Source organism: Salvelinus alpinus, chromosome 4 (assembly GCF_045679555.1).
Source record: "Salvelinus alpinus chromosome 4, SLU_Salpinus.1, whole genome shotgun sequence".
NCBI lineage: Eukaryota > Metazoa > Chordata > Actinopteri > Salmoniformes > Salmonidae > Salvelinus > Salvelinus alpinus.
In genome coordinates, this window is record NC_092089.1 from 97,482,290 (window position 1) to 97,506,560 (window position 24,271).

General features: G+C 46.3%; 1 protein-coding gene across 2 annotated transcripts in view; it reads right to left on the reverse strand.

The window, feature by feature from the left end:
- LOC139574756 (glutamate receptor 3-like) overlaps positions 1-24,271 on the reverse strand; it is a 328,769-nt gene that overhangs the window by 116,640 nt on the left and 187,858 nt on the right. For both annotated transcript variants that reach the window (XM_071399624.1, XM_071399622.1), the window contains exon 5: positions 1,798-1,851. In XM_071399624.1, the coding sequence (XP_071255725.1) occupies positions 1,798-1,851 (54 nt within the window). The remainder of the gene's footprint in view (positions 1-1,797; positions 1,852-24,271) is intronic.

Consider the following 24,271-nt stretch of genomic DNA (forward strand, 5'->3'; position numbering starts at 1 on the left):
AGAGGCAGCTGGTAATCGATGCCTCTAATTGGGGATCATATCTAGGAAGCCCTTTTCTCCCACCTGCTTTGTGGGATATTGTTTTGTTGATTGCTGATGTGCGCTGTGTTAGTTCACGGTCGGTGTTTGTTTATTGTTTTTTTTAGAAGTTTCACTTTAAATAAATATGTGGAACTCAAATCACGCTGCGCCTTGGTCTGTCTTTCCTCACGACCACCGTAACACTCTGTCAGGAGGAATGGACCAAATTTCACCCAAATTATTGTGGGACGCTTGTGGAAGTCTACCCGGAACATTTGACCCAAGTTAAACACTTTAAAGACAATGCTAGCAAATACCAATTGAGTGTATGTAAACTTCTGACCCACTGGGAATGTGATGAAAGAAATAAAAGCTGAAATAAATCATTCTCTCTACGATTATTCTGACATTTCCCATTCTTAAAATAAAGTGGTGATCCTAACTGACCTAAGACATGGCACTTTTACTAGGGTTAAATGTCAGAAATTGTGAAAAACTGAGTTTATTAAATGTATTTGGCTAAGGTGTATGTAAACTTCCGACCTCAACTGTATACAGAACCAGTCAAAAGTTTGGACACACTTTTTAATTCAAGGGTTTTCTTTATTTGTACTATTTTCTACATTGTAGAATAATAGTGAGGACATCAACACTATGAAATAACACATATAGAATCATGTAGTAACCAGAAAAGTGTTAAACAAATCAAAATATATTTTAGATTTTAGATTCTTCAAAGTAGCCACCCTTTGCCTTGATGACAGCTTTGAACACTCTTGGCACTCTCTCAACCAGCTCCATGAGGTAGTGCATTTTTAAAAGTTAATTTGTGGAATTTCTTTCCTTCTTAATCCGTTTGAGCCAATCAGTTGTGTCGTGACATAGTAGGGGTGGTATACAGAAGATAGCCCTATTTGGTAAAATACCAAGTCCAAATTATAGCAAGAACGGCTCAAATAAGCAAAGAGAAACGATAGTCCATCATTACTTTATGACATGAAGGTCAGTCAATACGGAAAATTTCAAGAACTTGATAAAAGCCCATATCTACTCAAGTGCAGTCGCAAAAACCATCAAGAGCTATGATGAAACTGGCTCTAATGAGGACCGCCACAGGAAAGGAATACCCAGAGTTACCTCTGCTGCCAAGGATAAGTTAATTAGAATTAACTGCACCTCAGCTTTGCTGGTACCACTTTGTGGTTTTTTTAGAATTCAAGGCACACTTAACCAGCATGGCTACCACAGCATTCTGCAGCGATACGCCATCCCATCTGGTTTGGGCTTAGTGGGACTATCAGTTGTTTTTCTACAGGACAATGACCCAACACACCTCCAGGCTGTGTAAGGGCTATTTGACCAAGACAGAGAGTGATGGAGTGCTGTATCAGATGACTTGGCCTCCACAATCACCCAACCTCAACCCAATTGACATGGTTTGGGATGAGTCGAACCGCAGAATGAAGGAAAAGCAGCCAACAAGTGCTCAGCATATGTGGGAACTCCTTCAAGACTGTTGGAAAAACATTCCTTATGAAGCTGGTTGAGAGAATGCCAAGTGTTCAAAGCTGTCATCAAGGCAAAGGGTGAGTACTTTGAAGAATATTAATTCTAAAATATATTTTGACTTGTTTAACACTTTTTTGGTTACCACACGATTCCATATGTGTAATTTCATTGTTTTGATGTACAATGTAGAAAATTGTAAAAATAAATAAAAACCCTTGAATGAGTAGGTGTGTCCCAACTTTTGACTGGTACTGTATGTTGACTCACCAAGTTAGACAGGATGTAGTGGTATCCACGGGCGTTCTTCCCCAGAGAGACCACCTGTAGGAGAGATCAACACAAAGGTGAGCCAACCAGTGTTGCCTGAGCTGTGTCATGGGGTGTAGGGTGACGGTGCCCCTATATGCTGATATTGGGTTAGCATTTCCCCCACTAATGGTTAAGGTTAGTCAGTCATGATACAGGCTAGTCAGTCATGATACAGGCTAGTCAGTCATGATACAGGTTAGTCAGTCATGATACAGGCTAGTCAGACATGATACAGGCTAGTCAGTCATGATACAGGCTAGTCAGACATGATACAGGTTAGTCAGTCATGATACAGGCTAGTCAGACATGATACAGGTTAGATACAGGCTAGTCAGTCATGATACAGGTTAGATACAGGCTAGTCAGTCATGATACAGGTTAGTCAGTCATGATACAGGCTAGTCAGACATGATACAGGTTAGTCAGTCATGATACAGGCTAGTCAGTCATGATACAGGTTAGTCAGTCATGATACAGGCTAGTCAGTCATGATACAGGCTAGTCAGTCATGATACAGGCTAGTCAGTCATGATACAGGCTAGTCAGTCATGATACAGGCTAGTCAGTCATGATACAGGCTAGTCAGTCATGATACAGGCTAGATACAGGCTAGTCAGTCATGATACATGTTAGTCAGTCATGATACAGGTTAGTCAGACATGATACAGGTTAGTCAGTCATGATACAGGTTAGTCAGACATGATACAGGTTAGTCAGTCATGATACAGGCTAGTCAGTCATGATACAGGCTAGATACAGGCTAGTCAGTCATGATACATGTTAGTCAGTCATGATACAGGTTAGTCAGTCATGATACAGGCTAGTCAGTCATGATACAGGTTAGTCAGACATGATACAGGTTAGTCAGTCATGATACAGGTTAGTCAGTCATGATACAGGTTAGTCAGTCATGATACAGGTTAGTCAATCATGATACAGGTTAGTCAGTCATGATACAGGTTAGTCAGTCATGATACAGGCTAGTCAGACATGATACAGGTTAGTCAGTCATGATACAGGTTAGTCAATCATGATACAGGTTAGTCAGTCATGATACAGGTTAGTCAGTCATGATACAGGCTAGTCAGTCATGATACAGGCTAGTCAGTCATGATACAGGCTAGTCAGTCATGATACAGGCTAGTCAGTCATGATACAGGCTAGTCAGTCATGATACAGGCTAGTCAGTCATGATACAGGTTAGTCAGTCATGATACAGGCTAGTCAGTCATGATACAGGCTAGTCAGTCATGATACAGGCTAGTCAGTCATGATACAGGCTAGTCAGTCATGATACAGGCTAGTCAGTCATGATACAGGCTAGTCAGTCATGATACAGGCTAGATACAGGCTAGTCAGTCATGATACATGTTAGTCAGTCATGATACAGGCTAGTCAGTCATGATACAGGTTATTCAGTTATAATCTCTAAATCACAAGCCATTCATATTATAATGCATTTGTGAATACAGCATGGTCATTATGAGGTCTGTAATTTCTGATGGAGAGCCCACCCACCCCCAGACTGATACAGGAAGCCAGAGTTTCAGAGTGTGGATGGATGCAATGACGAGATTGACAAACACATCTCAGTTTTCATCAGTGTTCTGCAAACACGCGCGTTCCACAAAGGAATCACACGACAACATGAGTCCGTGCCAGAACTAGTGTGTCAGAACATGTTCTGAGTCCAGCCCCATTCGCTAAACAAACAGTCAATGTAGCCACTAGATTTCTCCGGATCTGAGCCTGGTAGCCTGAGGCCTTAAATAGCTGAGCCTGGTAACCTGAGGCCTTAAATAGTTGAGTCTGGTAACCTGAGGCCTTAAATATCTGAGCCTGGTAACCTGAGGCCTTAAATATCTGAGCGTGGTAACCTGAGGCCTTAAATAGCTGAGCCTGGTAACCTGAGGCCTTAAATAGCTGAGCCTGGTAACCTGAGGCCTTAAATATCTGAGCCTGGTTACCTGAGGCCTTAAATATCGGTAACCTGAGGCCTTAAATAGCTGAGCCTGGTAACCTGAGGCCTTAAATAGCTAAGCCTGGTAACCTGAGGCCTTAAATAGCTGAGCCTGGTAACCTGAGGCCTTAAATAGCTGAGCCTGGTAAGCTGAGCCTGGTAACCTGAGGCCTTAAATAGCTGAGCCTGGTAACCTGAGGCCTTAAATAGCTGAGCCTGGTTACCTGAGGCCTTAAATAGCTGAGCCTGGTAACCTGAGGCCTTAAATAGCTGAGCCTGGTAACCTGAGGCCTTAAATAGCTGAGCCTGGTAACCTGAGGCCTTAAATAGCTGAGTCTGGTAACCTGAGGCCTTAAATAGCTGAGCCTGGTAACCTGAGGCCTTAAATAGCTGAGCCTGGTTACCTGAGGCCTTAAATAGCTGAGCCTGGTTACCTGAGGCCTTAAATAGCTGAGCCTGGTAACCTGAGGCCTTAAATAGCTGAGCCTGGTAACCTGAGGCCTTAAATAGCTGAGCCTGGTAACCTGAGGCCTTAAATATCGGTAACCTGAGGCCTTAAATAGCTGAGCCTGGTAACCTGAGGCCTTAAATAGCTGAGCCTGGTAAGCTGAGGCCTTAAATAGCTGAGCCTGGTAACCTGAGGCTTTAAATAGCTGAGCCTGGTAACCTGAGGCCTTAAATAGCTGAGCCTGGTAACCTGAGGCCTTAAATATCGGTAACCTGAGGCCTTAAATAGCTGAGCCTGGTAACCTGAGGCCTTAAATAGCTGAGTCTGGTAACCTGAGGCCTTAAATATCTGAGCCTGGTAACCTGAGGCCTTAAATATCTGAGCCTGGTAACCTGAGGCCTTAAATAGCTGAGCCTGGTAACCTGAGGCCTTAAATAGCTGAGCCTGGTAACCTGAGGCCTTAAATATCTGAGCCTGGTTACCTGAGGCCTTAAATATCGGTAACCTGAGGCCTTAAATAGCTAAGCCTGGTAACCTGAGGCCTTAAATAGCTGAGCCTGGTAACCTGAGGCCTTAAATAGCTGAGCCTGGTAACCTGAGGCCTTAAATAGCTGAGCCTGGTAACCTGAGGCCTTAAATAGCTAAGCCTGGTAACCTGAGGCCTTAAATAGCTGAGCCTGGTAACCTGAGGCCTTAAATAGCTGAGCCTGGTAACCTGAGGCCTTAAATAGCTGAGCCTGGTAACCTGAGGCCTTAAATAGCTGAGCCTGGTAACCTGAGGGCTTAAATAGCTGAGCCTGGTAACCTGAGGCCTTAAATAGCTGAGCCTGGTAACCTGAGGCCTTAAATATCTGAGCCTGGTAACCTGAGGCCTTAAATATCTGAGCCTGGTAACCTGAGGCCTTAAATAGCTGAGCCTGGTAACCTGAGGCCTTAAATAGCTGAGCCTGGTAACCTGAGGCCTTAAATATCTGAGCCTGTTAACCTGAGGCCTTAAATATCTGAGCCTGGTAACCTGAGGCCTTAAATAGCTGAGCCTGGTAACCTGAGGCCTTAAATAGCTGAGCCTGGTAACCTGAGGCCTTAAATAGCTGAGCCTGGTAACCTGAGGCCTTAAATAGCTGAGCCTGGTAACCTGAGGCCTTAAATAGCTGAGCCTGGTAACCTGAGGCCTTAAATAGCTGAGCCTGGTAACCTGAGGCCTTAAATAGCTGAGCCTGGTAACCTGAGGCCTTAAATAGCTGAGCCTGGTAACCTGAGGGCTTAAATAGCTGAGCCTGGTAACCTGAGGCCTTAAATAGCTGAGCCTGGTAACCTGAGGCCTTAAATAGCTGAGCCTGGTAACCTGAGGGCTTAAATAGCTGAGCCTGGTAACCTGAGGCCTTAAATAGCTGAGCCTGGTAACCTGAGGCCTTAAATAGCTGAGCCTGGTAACCTGAGGGCTTAAATAGCTGAGCCTGGTAACCTGAGGCCTTAAATAGCTGAGCCTGGTAACCTGAGGCCTTAAATAGCTGAGCCTGGTAACCTGAGGCCTTAAATAGCTGAGCCTAGTAACCTGAGGCCTTAAATATCTTGTTCTTTACTTCTACTGATTCCAACCAACCTCTTGTGGTTTACATCTGGGTTTTTATTTTCTCTCTGCAGAATCAAGTGACAGAAAATGATATATGTTTTCAATTTAGAGAAGTCGATTCTCTGGTGACGCATTGTATAGGCAGCCCACTTCCCAGCAGACACATGATGAGAGGGGGAACGAAGAGGTACTGCTGATCACCCATTTCCCACAACCCCAGACATTCTTCACTCAGCCATTACTGAAGCTGTGTGTTGTTATTAAACAGATTTTCATCCAATTTCAGAAAAAAAACACTCAACTATTGAATTCCTTTCAGTCCTTCTGATCTCTTGACATAACTAGTCATGCCTACATACCGCAAAGACGGGGGCCTCTAAAATTATCTCAACATTTCTGGCATGGGATGGGCTGACCACACCCATTGCCACGCCCATGCCACGCCCCATGCCACGCCCCTCTGTCACGCCCCTCTGCCACGCCAACCACCTAAGCCCCTTTTTGATGCAGAACAGTGCCTGTTATTTAGGTATTCAGAACCAGGAACAGCACAATAGGAGATGAACATACCACCGGGCTTCTATTGCTAATATCTGTCAAATCACCAAGTAGTGCAAGTCTGATTTACGACCCAACTCTTTTGCCGAAGTTCAAAATCCAACACAAAATGGTTCTGAGAGAACAGGACCCTGGTGAGAAGTAGTGCACCCTATTCCCTATGGACCCTGGTGAGAAGTAGTGCACCCTATTCCCTATGGACCCTGGTGAGAAGTAGTGCACTCTATTCCCTATGGACCCTGGTGAGAAGTAGTGCACCCTATTCCCTATGGACCCTGGTGAGAAGTAGTGCACCCTATTCCCTATGGACCCTGGTGAGAAGTAGTGCACCCTATTCCCTATGGACCCTGGTGAGAAGTAGTGCACCCTATTCCCTATGGGCCCTGGTGAGAAGTAGTGCACTCTATTCCCTATGGACCCTGGTGAGAAGTAGTGCACCCTATTCCCTATGGACCCTGGTGAGAAGTAGTGCACTCTATTCCCTATGGACCCTGGTGAGAAGTAGTGCACCCTATTCCCTATGGACCCTGGTGAGAAGTAGTGCACCCTATTCCCTATGGACCCTGGTGAGAAGTAGTGCACCCTATTCCCTATGGACCCTGGTGAGAAGTAGTGCACCCTATTCCCTATGGACCCTGGTGAGAAGTAGTGCACCCTATTCCCTATGGACCCTGGTGAGAAGTAGTGCACCCTATTCCCTATGGACCCTGGTGAGAAGTAGTGCACCCTATTCCCTATGGACCCTGGTGAGAAGTAGTGCACCCTATTCCCTATGGACCCTGGTGAGAAGTAGTGCACCCTATTCCCTATGGACCCTGGTGAGAAGTAGTGCACCCTATTCCCTATGGACCCTGGTGAGAAGTAGTGCACCCTATTCCCTATGGACCCTGGTGAGAAGTAGTGCACCCTATTCCCTATGGGCCCTGGTCAAAAGTAGTGCACTCTATTCCCTATGGACCCTGGTGAGAAGTAGTGCACTCTATTCCCTATGGACCCTGGTGAGAAGTAGTGCACCCTATTCCCTATGGGCCCTGGTCAAAAGTAGTGCACCCTATTCCCTATGGGCCCTGGTCAAAAGTAGTGCACCCTATTCCCTATGGGCCCTGGTCAAAAGTAGTGCACCCTATTCCCTATGGGCCCTGGTCAAAAGTAGTGCACCCTATTCCCTATGGGCCCTGGTCAAAAGTAGTACACCCTATTCCCTATGGGCCCTGGTCAAAAGTAGAGCACTACACTATGGGCCCTGGTCAAAAGTAGTGCGCTACCCTATGGGTCCTGGTTAAAGGTAGTGCACTACCCTATGGGTCCTGGTCAAAAGTAGTGCACTACCCTATGGGCCCTGGTCAAAAGTAGTACACCCTATTCCCTATGGGCCCTGGTCAAAAGTAGTGCACCCTATTCCCTATGGGCCCTGGTCAAAAGTAGTACACCCTATTCCCTATGGGCCCTGGTTAAAGGTAGTGCACTACCCTATGGGTCCTGGTTAAAGGTAGTGCACTACCCTATGGGTCCTGGTCAAAAGTAGTGCACTACCCTATGGGCCCTGGTTAAAGGTAGTGCACTACCCTATGGGCCCTGGTTAAAGGTAGTGCACTACCCTATGGGTCCTGGTCAAAAGTAGTGCACTACCCTATGGGCCCTGGTCAAAAGTAGTACACCCTATTCCCTATGGGCCCTGGTCAAAAGTAGTGCACTATATAGGTAATAGAGTGCCAATGAGAGCGTCCTTGACCTTTGGCTCTAGTCTCGAGGTTTTGGACACTGCCCACACCTCCACCCTGTGGTTCCCTTGGTTACACTAGACCTGCAGGCCTCCTCACAGCTGCCCAGCGCTGGCCAGAGAAGCAGCCGGCCACCTGCTTCCGACCTGGCACACACCTCTATGACACAGCAACCTTGGGCTGGGGCACAGCGACAATCTAATGACACAGAGGTACTGTTGGAGGCACTGAGACAGGCACTACCCCCGGCCAACAGAACACAGCCCTCCCAGTGTTTCCCCTACATTGAGATAATTAGGCGGAGTTCAGACAAGGCCTCGGAGGTAAGTGGACAGGATGAGGCAGGTGGACACACTTCCTAGTTGGCAGGATAAGCAGAACATGGATTTGAACAGTACAAAGGCTCTAACTGATACACCAGAAGAAACTTCCTTTCGTGAAATTCTATATTTTTTTAAATAAGCCATTTTGTACATTTTGCTTTGTAACATTCCATTCATTCCATTTCTACTGGATGATCCTGGGACAGTTGGGAGTTGATCTCAGCTTAGTTTAAGTTGTGATGTGAAGATGAATGAGAGGCAGAGTAGACCAGAGAGAGACCTGCAACACAGCTAACTACAGACTCTTATAATACAGAGAGAGACCTGCTACACAGCTAACTACAGACTCTTATAATACAGAGAGAGACCTGCCACACAGCTAACTACAGACTCTTATAATACAGAGAGACCTGCCACACAGCTAACTACAGACTCTTATAATACAGAGAGAGACCTGCTACACAGCTAACTACAGACTCTTCTAATACAGAGAGAGACCTGCTACACAGCTAACTACAGACTCTTATAATATAGAGAGACCTGCTACACAGCTAGCTACAGACCCTTATAATACAGAGAGAGACCTGCTACACAGCTAACTACAGACTCTTATAATACAGAGAGACCTGCTACACAGCTAGCTACAGACTCTTATAATACAGAGAGAGACCTGCTACACAGCTAGCTACAGACTCTTATAATACAGAGAGAGACCTGTTACACAGCTAGCTACAGACCCGCATAATACAGAGAGAGACCTGCTACACAGCTAGCTACAGACTCTTATAATACAGAGAGAGACCTGTTACACAGCTAGCTACAGACCCGTATAATACAGAGAGAGACCTGCTACACAGCTAGCTACAGACTCTTATAATACAGAGAGAGACCTGCTACACAGCTAACTACAGACCCTTATAATACAGAGAGAGACCTGCTACACAGCTAGCTACAGACTCTTATAATACAGAGAGAGACCTGCTACACAGCTAACTACAGACCCTTATAATACAGAGAGAGACCTGCTACACAGCTAACTACAGACCCTTATAATACAGAGAGAGACCTGCTACACAGCTAACTACAGACCCTTATAATACAGAGAGACCTGCTACACAGCTAACTACAGACTCTTATAATACAGAGAGAGAACTGCTACACAGCTAACTACAGACCCTTATAATACAGAGAGAGACCTGCTAGACAGCTAACTACAGACCCTTATAATACAGAGAGAGACCTGCTACACAGCTAGCAACAGACTCTTATAATACAGAGAGACCTGCTACACAGCTAACTACAGACTCTTATAATACAGAGAGAGACCTGCTACACAGCTAACTACAGACTCTTATAATACAGAGAGAGACCTGCTACACAGCTAGCTACAGACCCTTATAATACAGAGAGACCTGCTACACAGCTAGCTACAGACCCGTATAATACAGAGAGAGACCTGCTACACAGCTAACTACAGACTCTTATAATACAGAGAGAGACCTGCTACACAGCTAGCTACAGACTCTTATAATATAGAGAGAGACCTGCTACACAGCTAGCTACAGACTCTTATAATACAGAGAGAGACCTGCTACACAGCTAACTACAGACCCTTATAATACAGAGAGACCTGCTACACAGCTAGCTACAGTTACATAATCTGACAAAATGAATGTGATCAGCCTAATCAGCTTTGCCAGTGAATGAATAAAGAATATTTATACCGAAAGAAAAGTCCCCCATGATTTGGTTTTAACTATTAACTACGACTCACTGAGCCTTGGATTTTCTTATCTGCTCTCGCTGCGTCCCCTCTTTCTCTGACTCTCTCTCTCTCTTTCTCTCTCTCGCTCTCTCTCGCTCTCTCCCTGACTCTCTCTCTCTCTTACTCTCTTCTCTCTCTCTTTCTGACTCTCTCTCTGTCTCTCTCTCTCTCTCTGACTCTCTCGCTCTCTGTCTCTCTCTCTCTGACTCTCTCTCTCTCTTTCTCTCTCTCTATCTTACTCGCTTCCCTGACACTCACTATTTCTCTCTCTCTGACTCTCTCTCTGACTCTATTCTCTCTCTCTGACTCTCTCTGACTCTCTCTCTGACTCTCTCTCTCTCTCTGACTCTCTCTCTATCTGACTCTCTTCTCTCTCTCTCTCTCTCTCTTACTCTCTTTATCTTACTCTCTTCTCTCACACTCACTCTCTCTCTCTCTGACTCTCTTTCTTTGACTCTCTCTCTCTGACTCTTCTCCCTCTCTTTCTCTCTCTCTGACTCTCAATTCAATTCAATTCAAGGGGCTTTATTGGCATGGGAAACATGTGTTAACATTGCCAAAGCAAGTGAGGTAGGTAATATACAAAAGTCAAATAAACAATAAAAATGAACAGTAAACATTACACATACAGAAGTTTCAAAACAATAAAGACATTACAAATGTCATATTATATATATGCAGTGTTGTAACAATGTACAAATGGTTAAAGCACACAAGTTAAAATAAATAAACATAAATATGGGTTGTATTTACAGTGGTGTTTGTTCTTCACTGGTTGCCCTTTTCTTGTGGCAACAGGTCACAAATCTTGCTGCTGTGATGGCACACTGTGGAATTTCACCCAGTAGATATGGGAGTTTATCAAAATTGGATTTGTTTTCGAATTCTTTGTGGATCTGTGTAATCTGAGGGAAATATGTCTCTCTAATATGGTCATACATTGGGCAGGAGGTTAGGAAGTGCAGCTCAGTTTCCACCTCATTTTGTGGGCAGTGTGCACATAGCCTGTCTTCTCTTGAGAGCCATGTCTGCCTACGGCGGCCTTTCTCAATAGCAAGGCTATGCTCACTGAGTCTGTACATAGTCAAAGCTTTCCTTAAGTTTGGGTCAGTCACAGTGGTCAGGTATTCTGCCACTGTGTACTCTCTGTTTAGGGCCAAATAGCATTCTAGTTTGCTCTGTTTTTTTGTTAATTCTTTCCAATGTGTCAAGTAATTATCTTTTTGTTTTCTCATGATTTGGTTGGGTCTAATTGTGCTGTTGTCCTGGGGCTCTGTGGGGTGTGTTTGTGTTTGTGAACAGAGCCCTAGGACCAGCTTGCTTAGGGGACTCTTCTCCAGGTTCATCTCTCTGTAGGTGATGGCTTTGTTATGGAAGGTTTGGGAATCGCTTCCTTTTAGGTGGTTGTAGAATTTAACGGCTCTTTTCTGGATTTTGATAATTAGTGGGTATCGGCCTAATTCTGCTCTGCATGCATTATTTGGTGTTCTACGTTGTACACGGAGGATATTTTTGCAGAATTCTGCATGCAGAGTCTCAATTTGGTGTTTGTCCCATTTTATGAATTATTGGTTGGTGAGCGGACCCCAGACCTCACAACCATAAAGGACAATGGGTTCTATGACTGATTCAAGTATTTTTTGACAGATCCTAATTGGTATGTTGAATTTTATGTTCCTTCTGATGGCATAGAACGCCCTTCTTGCCTTGTCTCTCAGATCGTTCACAGCTTTGTGGAAGTTACCTGTGGTGCTGATGTTTAGGCCAATGTATGTATTGTTTTTTGTGTGCTCTAGGGCAACGGTGTCTAGATGGAATTTGTATTTATGGTCCTGGCGACTGGACCTTTTTTGGAACACCATTATTTTTGTCTTACTGAGATTTACTGTCAGGGACCAGGTCTGACAGAATCTGTGCAGAAGATCTACGTGCTGCTGTAGGCCCTCTTTGGTTGGGGACAGAACCACTCTCTCTCTCTCTCTCTCTCTCTCTCTCTCTCTCTCTCTCTCTCTCTCTCTCTCTCTCTCTCTCTCTCTCTCTCTCTTTCTCTCTCTCTCTCTCTCTCTCTCTCTCTCTCTCTCTCTCTCTCTCTCTCTCTCTCTCTCTCTCTCTCTCTCTCTCTCTCTCTCTCTCTCTCTCTCTCTATCCCTACTGTCTCTCTCTGTCCCTCTCCCTCTCTCTCACACTTACAAGCTGGTGTTACAAAAATAAGGTAAAAAGAAGAAAAGACAAAGATCTCCTATCCTCTATAATCTGACTTCTCCCTATTTCATTTCCCCTGCTGCCCACTCTGCCTATAGGCAGCTCTGATCCCGTACAGACCGTTCCCCCACCTATTGTTCCCCTGAAGAGAGGCTCTATCCCTGCTGTCTCCCTCCAGCACTCTCTCTCTCTCTCTCTATCCCTGCTGTCTCCCTCCAGCACTCTCTCTCTCTCTCTCTCTATCCCTGCTAACTTACTCTCTCTCTCTCTCTCTCTCTATCCCTGCTGTCTCCCTCCAGCACTCTCTCTCTCTCTCTATCCCTGCTGACTTACTCCATCTCTCTCTCTCTCTCTATCCCTGCTGCCTCCCTCCAGCACTCTCTCTCTCTCTCTATCCCTGCTGCCTCCCTCCAGCACTCTCTCTCTCTCTCTCTATCCCTGCTGCCTCCCTCCAGCACTCTCTCTCTCTCTATCCCTCTATCCCTGCTGCCTCCCTCCAGCACTCTCTCTCTCTCTCTCTCTCTATCCCTGCTGCCTCCCTCCAGCACTATCTCTCGCTCTCTCTCTCTATCCCTGCTGCCTCCCTCCAGCACTCTCTCTCTCTCTATCCCTGCTAACTCCCTCCATCTCTCTCTCTCTCTATCCCTGCTCTCTCTCTCCAGCTCTCTCTCTCTCTATCCCTGCTGTCTCCCTCCAGCTCTCTCTCTCTCTCTCTCTCTATCCCTGCTGTCTCCCTCCAGCACTCTCTATCTCTCTCTCTATCCCTGCTGTCTCCCTCCAGCACTCTCTCTCTCTCTATCCCTGCTATCTTACTCCATCTCTCTCTCTTTCTCTATCCCTGCTATCTTACTCCATCGCTCTCTCTCTCTATCCCTGCTAACTCCCTCCATCTCTCTCTCTCTCTATCCCTGCTAACTCCCTCCATCTCTCTCTCTCTCTATCCCTGCTAACTCCCTCCATCTCTCTCTATCTCTATCCCTGCTAACTCCCTCCATCTCTCTCTCTCTCTATCCCTGCTCTCTCCCTCCATCTCTCTATCCATGCTGTCTCCCTCCTGCTCTCTCTCTCTTTCTATCCCTGCTGTCTCCCTCCAGCACTCTCTCTCTATCCCTGCTAACTCCCTCCAAATCAAATCAAATCAAATCAAATTTTATTAGTCACATACACATGGTTAGCAGATGTTAATGCGAGTGTAGCGAAATGCTTGTGCTTCTAGTTCCGACAATGCAGTAATAACCAACAAGTAATCTAACCTAACAATTCCACAACTACTACCTTATACACACACAAGTGTAAAGGGATAAAGAATATGTACATAAAGATATATGAATGAGTGGTGGTACAGAACGGCATAGGCAAGATGCAGTAGATGGTATAGAGTACGGTATATACATATGAGATGAGTACTGTAGGGTATGTAAACATAAAGTGGCATAGTTTAAAGTGGCTAGTGGTACATGTATTACATAAAGATGGCAAGATGCAGTAGATGATATAGAGTACAGTATATACATATGAGATGGGTAATGTAGGGTATGTAAACATTATATTAAGTGGCATTGTTTAAAGTGGCTAGTGGTACATTTTTACATAATTTCCATCAATTCCCATTTTTAAAGTGGCTGGAGTTGAGTCAGTATGTTGGCAGCGGCCGCTAAATGTTAGTGGTGGCTGTTTAACAGTCTGATGGCCTTGAGATAGAAGCTGTTTTTCAGTCTCTCGGTCCCTGCTTTGATGCACCTGTACTGACCTCGCCTTCTGGATGATAGCGGGGTGAACAGGCAGTGGCTTGGGTGGTTGTTGTCCTTGATGATCTTTATGGCCTTCCTGTGACATCGGGTGGTGTAGGTGTCCTGGAGGGCAGGTAGTTTGCCCCCGGTGATGCGTTCTGCAGACCTCACTACCCTCTGGAGAGCCTTACGGTTGTGGGCGGAGCAGTTGCCGTACCAGGCGGTGATACAGCCCGACAGGATGCTCTCGATTGTGCATCTGTAGAAGTTTGTGAGTGCTTTTGGTGACAAGCCGAATTTCTTCAGCCTCCTGAGGTTGAAGAGGCGCTGCTGCGCCTTCTTCACGACGCTGTCTGTGTGGGTGGACCAATTCAGTTTGTCCGTGATGTGTACACCGAGGAACTTAAAACTTTCCACCTTCTCCACTACTGACCCGTCGATGTGGATAGGGGGGTGCTCCCTCTGCTGTTTCCTGAAGTCCACAATCATCTCCTTTGTTTTGTTGACGTTGAGTGTGAGGTTATTTTCCTGACACCACACTCCGAGGGCCCTCACCTCCTCCCTGTAGGCCGTCTCGTCGTTGTTGGTAATCAAGCCTACCACTGTAGTGTCATCCGCAAACTTGATGATTGAGTTGGAGGCGTGCATGGCCACGCAGTCGTGGGTGAACAGGGAGTACAGGAGAGGGCTCAGAACGCACCCTTGTGGGGCCCCAGTGTTGAGGATCAGCGGGGTGGAGATGTTGTTACCTACCCTCACCACCTGGGGGCGGCCCGTCAGGAAGACCAGGACCCAGTTGCACAGGGCGGGGTCGAGACCCAGGGTCTCGAGCTTGATGACGAGTTTGGAGGGTACTATGGTGTTAAATGCTGAGCTGTAATCGATGAACAGCATTCTCACATGGGTATTCCTCTTGTCCAGATGGGTTAGGGCAGTGTGCAGTGTGGTTGCGATTGCGTCGTCTGTGGACCTATTGGGTCGGTAAGCAAATTGGAGTGGGTCTAGGGTGTCCGGTAGGGTGGAGGTGATATGGTCCTTGACTAGTCTCTCAAAGCACTTCATGATGACGGAAGTGAGTGCTACGGGGCGGTAGTCGTTTAGCTCAGTTACCTTAGCTTTCTTGGGAACAGGAACAATGGTGGCCCTCTTGAAGCATGTGGGAACAGCAGACTGGGATAAGGATTGATTGAATATGTCCGTAAACACACCAGCCAGCTGGTCTGCGCATGCTCTGAGGACGCGGCTGGGAATGCCGTCTGGGCCTGCAGCCTTGCGAGGGTTAACACGTTTAAATGTTTTACTCACCTCGGCTGCAGTGAAGGAGAGCCCGCAGGTTTTGGTAGGGGGCCGTGTCAGTGGCACTGTATTGTCCTCAAAGCGGGCAAAAAAGTTGTTTAGCCTGTCTGGGAGCAAGACATCCTGGTCCGCGACGGGGCTGGTTTTCTTTTTGTAATCCGTGATTGACTGTAGACCCTGCCACATACCTCTTGTGTCTGAGCTGTTGAATTGCGACTCGATTTTGTCTCTGTACTGGGACTTAGCCTGTTTGATTGCCTTGCGGAGAGAATAGCTACACTGTTTGTATTCGGTCATGCTTCCGGTCACCTTGCCCTGGTTAAAAGCAGTGGTTCGCGCTTTCAGTTTCACGCGAATGCTGCCGTCAATCCACGGTTTCTGGTTTGGGAATGTTTTAATCGTTGCTGTGGGTACGACATCGTCAATGCACTTCCTAATGAACTCGCTCACCGAATCAGCATATTCGTCAATATTGTTGTTGGACGCAATGCGGAACATATTCCAATCCGTGTGATCGAAGCAGTCTTGAAGCGTGGAATCAGATTGGTCGGACCAGCGTTGAACAGACCTGAGCGCGGGAGCTTGTTGTTTTAGTTTCTGTTTGTAGGCTGGAATCAACAAAATGGAGTCGTGGTCAGCTTTTCCGAAAGGGGGGCGGGGGAGGGCCTTATATGCGTCGCGGAAATTAGTATAACAATGATCTAGGGTTTTTCCAGCCCTGGTAGCACAATCGATATGCTGATAGAATTTAGGGGGTTTTGTTTTTAGATTAGCCTTGTTAAAATCCCCAGCTACGATGAATGCAGCCTCAGGGTGTGTGGTTTCCAGTTTACAAAGAGTCAGATAAAGTTCGTTCAGGGCCATCGATGTGTCTGCTTGGGGGGGAATATATACGGCTGTGATTATGATCGAGGAGAATTCCCTTGGTAGATAATGCGGTCGACATTTGATTGTGAGGAGTTCTAGATCAGGTGAACAGAATGACTTGAGTTCCTGTGTGTTGTTATGATGATCACACCACGTCTCGTTAATCATAAGGCATACCCCCCCGCCCCTCTTCTTACCAGAAAGATGTTTGTTTCTGTCGGCGCGATGCATGAAGAAACCAGCTGGCTGCACCGACTCCGTTAGCGTCTCTTGAGTTAGCCATGTTTCCGTGAAGCAGAGCACGTTGCAATCCCTGATGTCTCTCTGGAATGCTACCCGTGCTCGGATTTCATCAACCTTATTGTCAAGAGACTGGACATTGGCGAGTAGTATGCTAGGGAGTGGAGCGCGATGTGCCCGTCTCCGGAGCCTGACCAGGAGACCGCCTCGTTTGCCCCTTTTACGGCGTCGCACAGGGTCGCCGGCTGGGATCAGATCCATTGTATTGGGTGGAAGGCAAAACACTGGATCCGTTTCGGGAAAGTCATATTCCTGGTAGGAACGATGATGAGTTGACGTTAATCGTATATTCAGTAGTTCCTCCCGACTGTATGTATTGAAACCTAATATTACCTGGGGTACCGATGTAAGAAATAACACATAAAAAAACAAAATACTGCATATTTTCCAAGGAACGCGAAGCGAGGCGGCCATCTCTTTTCGGCGCCGGATGTGTCCATCTCTCTCTCTCTCGATCCCTGCTAACTCCCTCCATCTCTCTCTCTCTTTCAATCCCTGCTGTAACCTTCCAGTTCTCTCAATTCAAGGGGCTTTATTGGCATGGGAAACATATGTTAACATTGCCAAAGTGAGTGAAGTAGATAATATACAAAAGTGAAATTAACAAAAAAAATGAACAGTAGACAATACAGTCACAGAAGTTCCAAAACAATAAAGACATTACAAATGTTATATTAAATCTATACACAGTGTTGTAACGATGTACAAATGGTTAAAGTACAAAAGGGAAAATAAATCAACATAATATGGGTTGTATTTACAATGGTGTTTGTTCTTCACTGGTTGACCTTTTCTTGTGTCAACAGGTCACAAATCTTGCTGCTTTGATGACACACTGTGGTATTTCACCCAGTAGAGATGAGAGTTTATCAAAATCAGGTTTGTTTTCAAATTCTTTGTGGATCTGTGTAATCTAAGGGAAATATGTGTCTCTAATATGGTCATACATTTGGCAGGAGGTTAGGAAGTGCAGCTCAGTTTCCACCTCATTTTGTGGGCAGTGTGCACATAGCCTGTCTTCTCTTGAGAGCCATGTCTGCCTACGGTGGCCTTTCTCAATAACAAGGCTATGCTCACTGAGTCTGTACATAGTCAAAGAGGTCAGGTATTCTGTGTACTCTCTGTTTAGGGCCAAATAGCATTCTAGTTTGATCTGTTTTTTGTGAATTCTTTCCAATGTGTCAAGTAATTATCTTTCTGTTTTCTCATGACTTGATTGGGTCTAATTGTGTTGCTGTCCTGGGGCTCTGTGGGGTATGTGTGTATTTGTGAACAGAGCCCCAGGACCAGCTTGCTAAGGGGACTCTTCTCCAGGTTCATCTCTCTGTAGGTGATGGCTTTGTTATGGAAGGTTTGGGAATCGCTTCATTTTAGGTGGTTGTAGATTTAATGGCTCTTTTCTGGGTTTTGATAATTAGCGGGTATCGGCCTAATTCTTCTCTGCATGCATTATTTGGTGTTCTACGTTGTACACGGAGGATATTTTTGCAGAATTCTACATTTAGAGTCTCAATTTGGTGTTTGTCCCATTTTGTGAATTATTGGTTGGTGAGCGGACCCCAGACCTCACAACCATAAAGGACAATGGGTTCTATAACTGATTCAAGTATTTTTAGCCAGATCCTAATTGGTATGTTGAATTTTATGTTCCTTTTGATGGCAGAGAAGGGCCTTCTTGCATTGTCTCTCAGATCGTTCACAGCTTTGTGGAAGTTACCTGTGGCGTTTAGGCCAAGGTATGTATAGTTTTTTGTGTTGCTCTCTCTCTATCCCTGCAGTCTCCCTCCATCTCTCTATCCCTGCTGTTTCCCTCCATCTCTCTATCCCTGCTGTCTCCCTCCATCTCTCTCTATCCTTGCTGTCTCCCTCCATCTCTCTATCCCTGCTGTTTCCCTCCATCTCTCTATCCCTGCTGTCTCCCTCCATCTCTCTCTATCCCTGCTGTCTCCTTCCATCTCTCTCTATCCCTGCTGTCTCCCTCCATCTCTCTATCCCTGCAGTCTCCCTCCATCTCTCTATCCCTGCTGTCTCCCTCCATCTCTCTCTATCCCTGCTGTCTCCCTCCATCTCTCTATCCCTGCTGTCTCCCTCCATCTCTCTATCCATGCTGTCTCCCTCCATCTCTCTATCCATGCTGTCTCCCTCCATTTCTCTCTATCCTTGCTGTCTCCCTCCATCTCTCTCTATCCTTGCTGTCTCCCTCCATCTCTCTATCCTTGCTGTCTCCCTCCATCTCGTTCTATCCCTGCTGTCTCCCTCCATCTCTCTCTATCCCTGCTATCTCCCTCCATCTCTCTCTATCCCTGCTGTCTCCCTCCATCTCTCTCTGTCCCTGCTGTCTCCCTCCATCTCTCTCTATCCCTGCTGTCTCCCTCCATCTCTCTCTATTTCTGCTGTCTCCCTCCATCTCTCTCTATCCCTGCTGTCTCCCTCCATCTCTCTATCCCTGCTGTCTCCCTCCATCTTTCTCTATCCCTGCTGTCTCCCTCCATCTCTCTATCCCTGCTGTCTCCCTCCATCTCTCTCTATCCCTGCTGTCTCCCTCCATCTCTCTCTATCCTTGCTGTCTCCCTCCATCTCTCTCTATCCCTGCTGTCTCCCTCCATCTCTCTCTATTTCTGCTGTCTCCCTCCATCTCTCTCTATCCCTACAGTCTCCCTCCATCTCTCTCTATCCCTGCTGTCTCCCTCCATCTCTTTCTATCCCTGCTGTCTCCCTCCATCTCTCTCTATCCCTGCTGTCTCCCTCCATCTCTCTCTATCCCTGCTGTCTCCCTCCATCTCTCTATCCTTGCTGTCTCCCTCCATCTCTCTATCCCTGCTGTCTCCCTCCATCTCTCTCTATCCCTGATGTCTCCCTCCATCTCTCTCTATCCCTGCTGTCTCCCTCCATCTCTCTATCCCTGCTGTCTCCCTCCATCTCTCTCTATTTCTGCTGTCTCCCTCCATCTCTCTCTATCCCTGCTGTCTCCCTCCATCTCTCTCTATCCCTGCTGTCTCCCTCCATCTCTCTCTATCCCTGCTGTCTCCCTCCATCTCTCTCTATTTCTGCTGTCTCCCTCCATCTCTCTCTATCCCTGCTGTCTCCCTCCATCTCTCTATCCCTGCTGTCTCCCTCCATCTCTCTCTATCCCTGATGTCTCCCTCCATCTCTCTATCCCTGATGTCTCCCTCCATCTCTCTCTGTCCCTGCTGTCTCCCTCTATCTCTCTATCCTTGCTGTCTCCCTCCATCTCTCTCTATCCCTGCTGTCTCCAGCTCTTTCTGGATAGCTCTGTGTCTGCGATAGCTCTGTGTTCGGTAGCCCTGTCCTTTAGCTTAGCGCCAACCTCAGTGTTAATCCAGGGCTTTTGATTGGGGAAGCGGCGAACCTTCACTGTGTGAACAAAGCTGCGGATGCATTTCCTTATGAAGCCGGTGACTGAGGTGGTTAGTTTGTCGATCATATCGGAGGAGCCTCCCGAACACAATCAGCGCTAGCAAAGCAGTCCTGTAGCATCATCTCTGATTCTGATGACCATTTCTCAACGGAGCGAATCACGGGTTACTTCCTGTTTGAGCTTCTGTTTGTAAACAAGAAGCAAGAGTACGGAGTCATGATCTGATTTGCCAAATGGTATAAGAGGGAGGGACTGGGGTTCTTGCTTGTGGGTTGAGTAAAAGTGGTCTAGGACTTCATAAGAGGATAAGATGAGAAGTTAGGCCCAGCCACAGAGAGACACAATCTCACTGAGAGTTGAAGTTAGGAACAGTCTCACTGAGAGGAGAAGTTAGGAACAGTCTCACTGAGAGGAGAAGTTAGGAACAGTCTCACTGAGAGGAGAAGTTAGGAACAGTCTCACTGAGAGGAGAAGTTAGGAACAGTCTCACTGAGAGGAGAAGTTAGGAACAGTCTCACTGAGAGGAGATGTTAGGACCAGTCTCACTGAGAGGAGAAGTTAGGAAACGTCTCACTGAGAGGAGAAGTTAGGAACAGTCTCACTGAGAGGAGAAGTTAGGAACAGTCTCACTGAGAGGAGAAGTTAGGAACAGTCTCACTGAGAGGAGAAGTTAGGAACAATCTCACTGAGAGGAGAAGTTAGGAAGTCTCACTGAGAGGAGAAGTTAGGAACAGTCTCACTGAGAGGAGAAGTTAGGAACAGTCTCACTGAGAGGAGAAGTTAGGAACAGTCTCACTGAGAGGAGAAGTTAGGAACAGTCTCACTGAGAGGAGAAGTTAGGAACAGTCTCACTGAGAGGAGAAGTTAGGAACAGTCTCACTGAGAGGAGAAGTTAGGAACAGTCTCACTGAGAGGAGAAGTTAGGAACAGTCTCACTGAGAGGAGAAGTTAGGAACAGTCTCACTGAGAGGAGATGTTAGGACCAGTCTCACTGAGAGGAGAAGTTAGGAAACGTCTCACTGAGAGGAGAAGTTAGGAACAGTCTCACTGAGAGGAGAAGTTAGGAACAGTCTCACTGAGAGGAGAAGTTAGGAACAGTCTCACTGAGAGGAGAAGTTAGGAACAATCTCACTGAGAGGAGAAGTTAGGAAGTCTCACTGAGAGGAGAAGTTAGGAACAGTCTCACTGAGAGGAGAAGTTAGGAACAGTCTCACTGAGAGGAGAAGTTAGGAACAGTCTCACTGAGAGGAGAAGTTAGGAACAGTCTCACTGAGAGGAGAAGTTAGGAACAGTCTCACTGAGAGGAGAAGTTAGGAACAGTCTCACTGAGAGGAGAAGTTAGGAACAGTCTCACTGAGAGGAGAAGTTAGGAACAGTCTCAGTGAGAGGAGAAGTTAGGAACAGTCTCACTGAGAGGAGAAGTTAGGAACAGTCTCACTGAGAGGAGAAGTTAGGAACAGTCTCACTGAGAGGAGAAGTTAGGAACAGTCTCACTGAGAGGAGAAGTTAGGAACAGTCTCACTGAGAGGAGAAGTTAGGAACAGTCTCACTGAGAGGAGAAGTTGGGAACAGTCTCAGTGAGAGGAGAAGTTAGGAACAATCTCACTGAGAGGAGAAGTTAGGAACAGTCTCACTGAGAGGAGAAGTTAGGAACAGTCTCACTGAGAGGAGAAGTTAGGAACAGTCTCACTGAGAGGAGAAGTTAGGAACAGTCTCACTGAGAGGAGAAGTTAGGAACAGTCTCACTGAGAGGAGAAGTTAGGAACAGTCTCAGTGAGAGGAGAAGTTAGGAACAGTCTCACTGAGAGGAGAAGTTAGGAACAGTCTCACTGAGAGGAGAAGTTAGGAACAGTCTCACTGAGAGGAGAAGTTAGGAACAGTCTCACTGAGAGGAGAAGTTAGAAACAGTCTCACTGAGAGGAGAAGTTAGGAACAGTCTCAGTGAGAGGAGAAGTTAGGAACAATCTCACTGAGAGGAGACGTTAGGAACAGTCTCACTGAGAGGAGAAGTTAGGAACAGTCTCAATGAGAGGAGAAGTTAGGAACAGTCTCACTGAGGGGAGAAGTTAGGAACAGTCTCACTGAGAGGAGAAGTTAGGAACAGTCTCACTGAGAGGAGAAGTTAGGAACAGTCTCACTGAGAGGAGAAGTTAGGAACAGTCTCACTGAGAGGAGAAGTTAGGAACAGTCTCACTGAGAGGAGAAGTTAGGAACAGTCTCACTGAGAGGAGAAGTTAGGAAGTCTCACTGAGAGGAGAAGTTAGGAACAATCTCACTGAGAGGAGAAGTTGGGAACAGTCTCACTGAGAGGAGAAGTTGGGAACAGTCTCACTGAGAGGAGAAGTTAGGAACAGTCTCACTGAGAGGAGAAGTTAGGACCAGTCTCACTGAGAGGAGAAGTTAGGAACAGTCTCACTGAGAGGAGAAGTTAGGAACAGTCTCACTGAGAGGAGAAGTTAGGAACAGTCTCACTGAGAGGAGAAGTTAGGAACAATCTCACTGAGAGGAGAAGTTAGGAAGTCTCACTGAGAGGAGAAGTTAGGAACAGTCTCACTGAGAGGAGAAGTTAGGAACAGTCTCACTGAGAGGAGAAGTTAGGAACAGTCTCACTGAGAGGAGAAGTTAGGAACAGTCTCACTGAGAGGAGAAGTTAGGAACAGTCTCACTGAGAGGAGAAGTTAGGAACAGTCTCACTGAGAGGAGAAGTTAGGAACAGTCTCACTGAGAGGAGAAGTTAGGAACAGTCTCACTGAGAGGAGAAGTTAGGAACAGTCTCACTGAGAGGAGAAGTTAGGAACAGTCTCACTGAGAGGAGAAGTTAGGAACAGTCTCACTGAGAGGAGAAGTTAGGAACAGTCTCACTGAGAGGAGAAGTTAGGAACAATCTCACTGAGAGGAGAAGTTGGGAACAGTTTCACTGAGAGGAGAAGTTGGGAACAGTCTCACTGAGAGGAGAAGTTAGGACAGTCTCACTGAGAGGAGAAGTTAGGACCAGTCTCACTGAGAGGAGAAGTTAGGAACAGTCTCACTGAGAGGAGAAGTTAGGAACAGTCTCACTGAGAGGAGAAGTTAGGAACAGTCTCACTGAGAGGAGAAGTTAGGAACAATCTCACTGAGAGGAGAAGTTAGGAAGTCTCACTGAGAGGAGAAGTTAGGAACAGTCTCACAGAGAGGAGAAGTTAGGAACAGTCTCCTTGAGAGGAGAAGTTAGGAACAGTCTCACTGAGAGGAGAAGTTAGGAACAGTCTCACTGAGAGGAGCAGTTAGGAACAGTCTCACTGAGAGGAGAAGTTAGGAACAGTCTCACTGAGAGGAGAAGTTAGGAACAGTCTCACTGAGAGGAGAAGTTAGGAACAGTCTCACTGAGAGGAGAAGTTAGGAACAGTCTCACTGAGAGGAGAAGTTAGGAACAGTCTCACTGAGAGGAGAAGTTAGGAACAGTCTCACTGAGAGGAGAAGTTAGGAACAGTCTCACTGAGAGGAGAAGTTAGGAACAACCTCACTGAGATGAGAAGTTAGGAACAGTCTCACTGAGAGGAGAAGTTAGGAACAGTCTCACTGAGAGGAGAAGTTGGAAACAGTCTCACTGAGAGGAGAAGTTAGGAACAGTCTCACTGAGAGGAGAAGTTAGGACCAGTCTCAGTGAAACTGAAATATAGTCCCAGAGTAGTTTTCTGTCCCCTCGCCAAAATCTAATGCCTCAGCTGCTGTAGAGTAGCATCTGAGCTGGTGGCTGGTTCTCAACAGAGAGAATGAGGGGGTGGAGTTTCATTTAGTAAATGCAGGGCCAGAAAGGCCCATAAGTGTCCAACTAACCCACCGGCACCTCCCTCGCTACAGAAGAACTATATACATCTCTTCTCTTCTTTTACTCCCTCGTTTCAGCTGGAGAACCTTGGGTCTAAGTATCCTTGGGGGAATACTATCTAATTAACTGACAAGAACATCCATGGCTCTGTAGCTTAGTCTCTCTCTCTCTCCTTCCCTCTCTCTTTTCTTGGCGCATCTCTCTCTCTCTCATTCTGACTCTTTCTCTCTCTGCTCTTCTTTTTGGAAAGCTAAATTGGTGTCCCTGTGGATAGCATAAAGTTTTGGCTTTCCTTAAAAAGCAGGGAATGTTGTAGAAACACAAAACTCATATTCCGATGGTTGTGAGCAGTCTTTCAGTAGAGCCATAAGAGGAAGACGCTCGATCCCAGTACATAGTACATTACCGAGCCCACAGCCAAGAGCTTGTCTGTGTTAGAGATGACAAATTGCAAAAAAACAGTATGTAAATCTACTCAATGTAAAATTACTCAAACCATTGG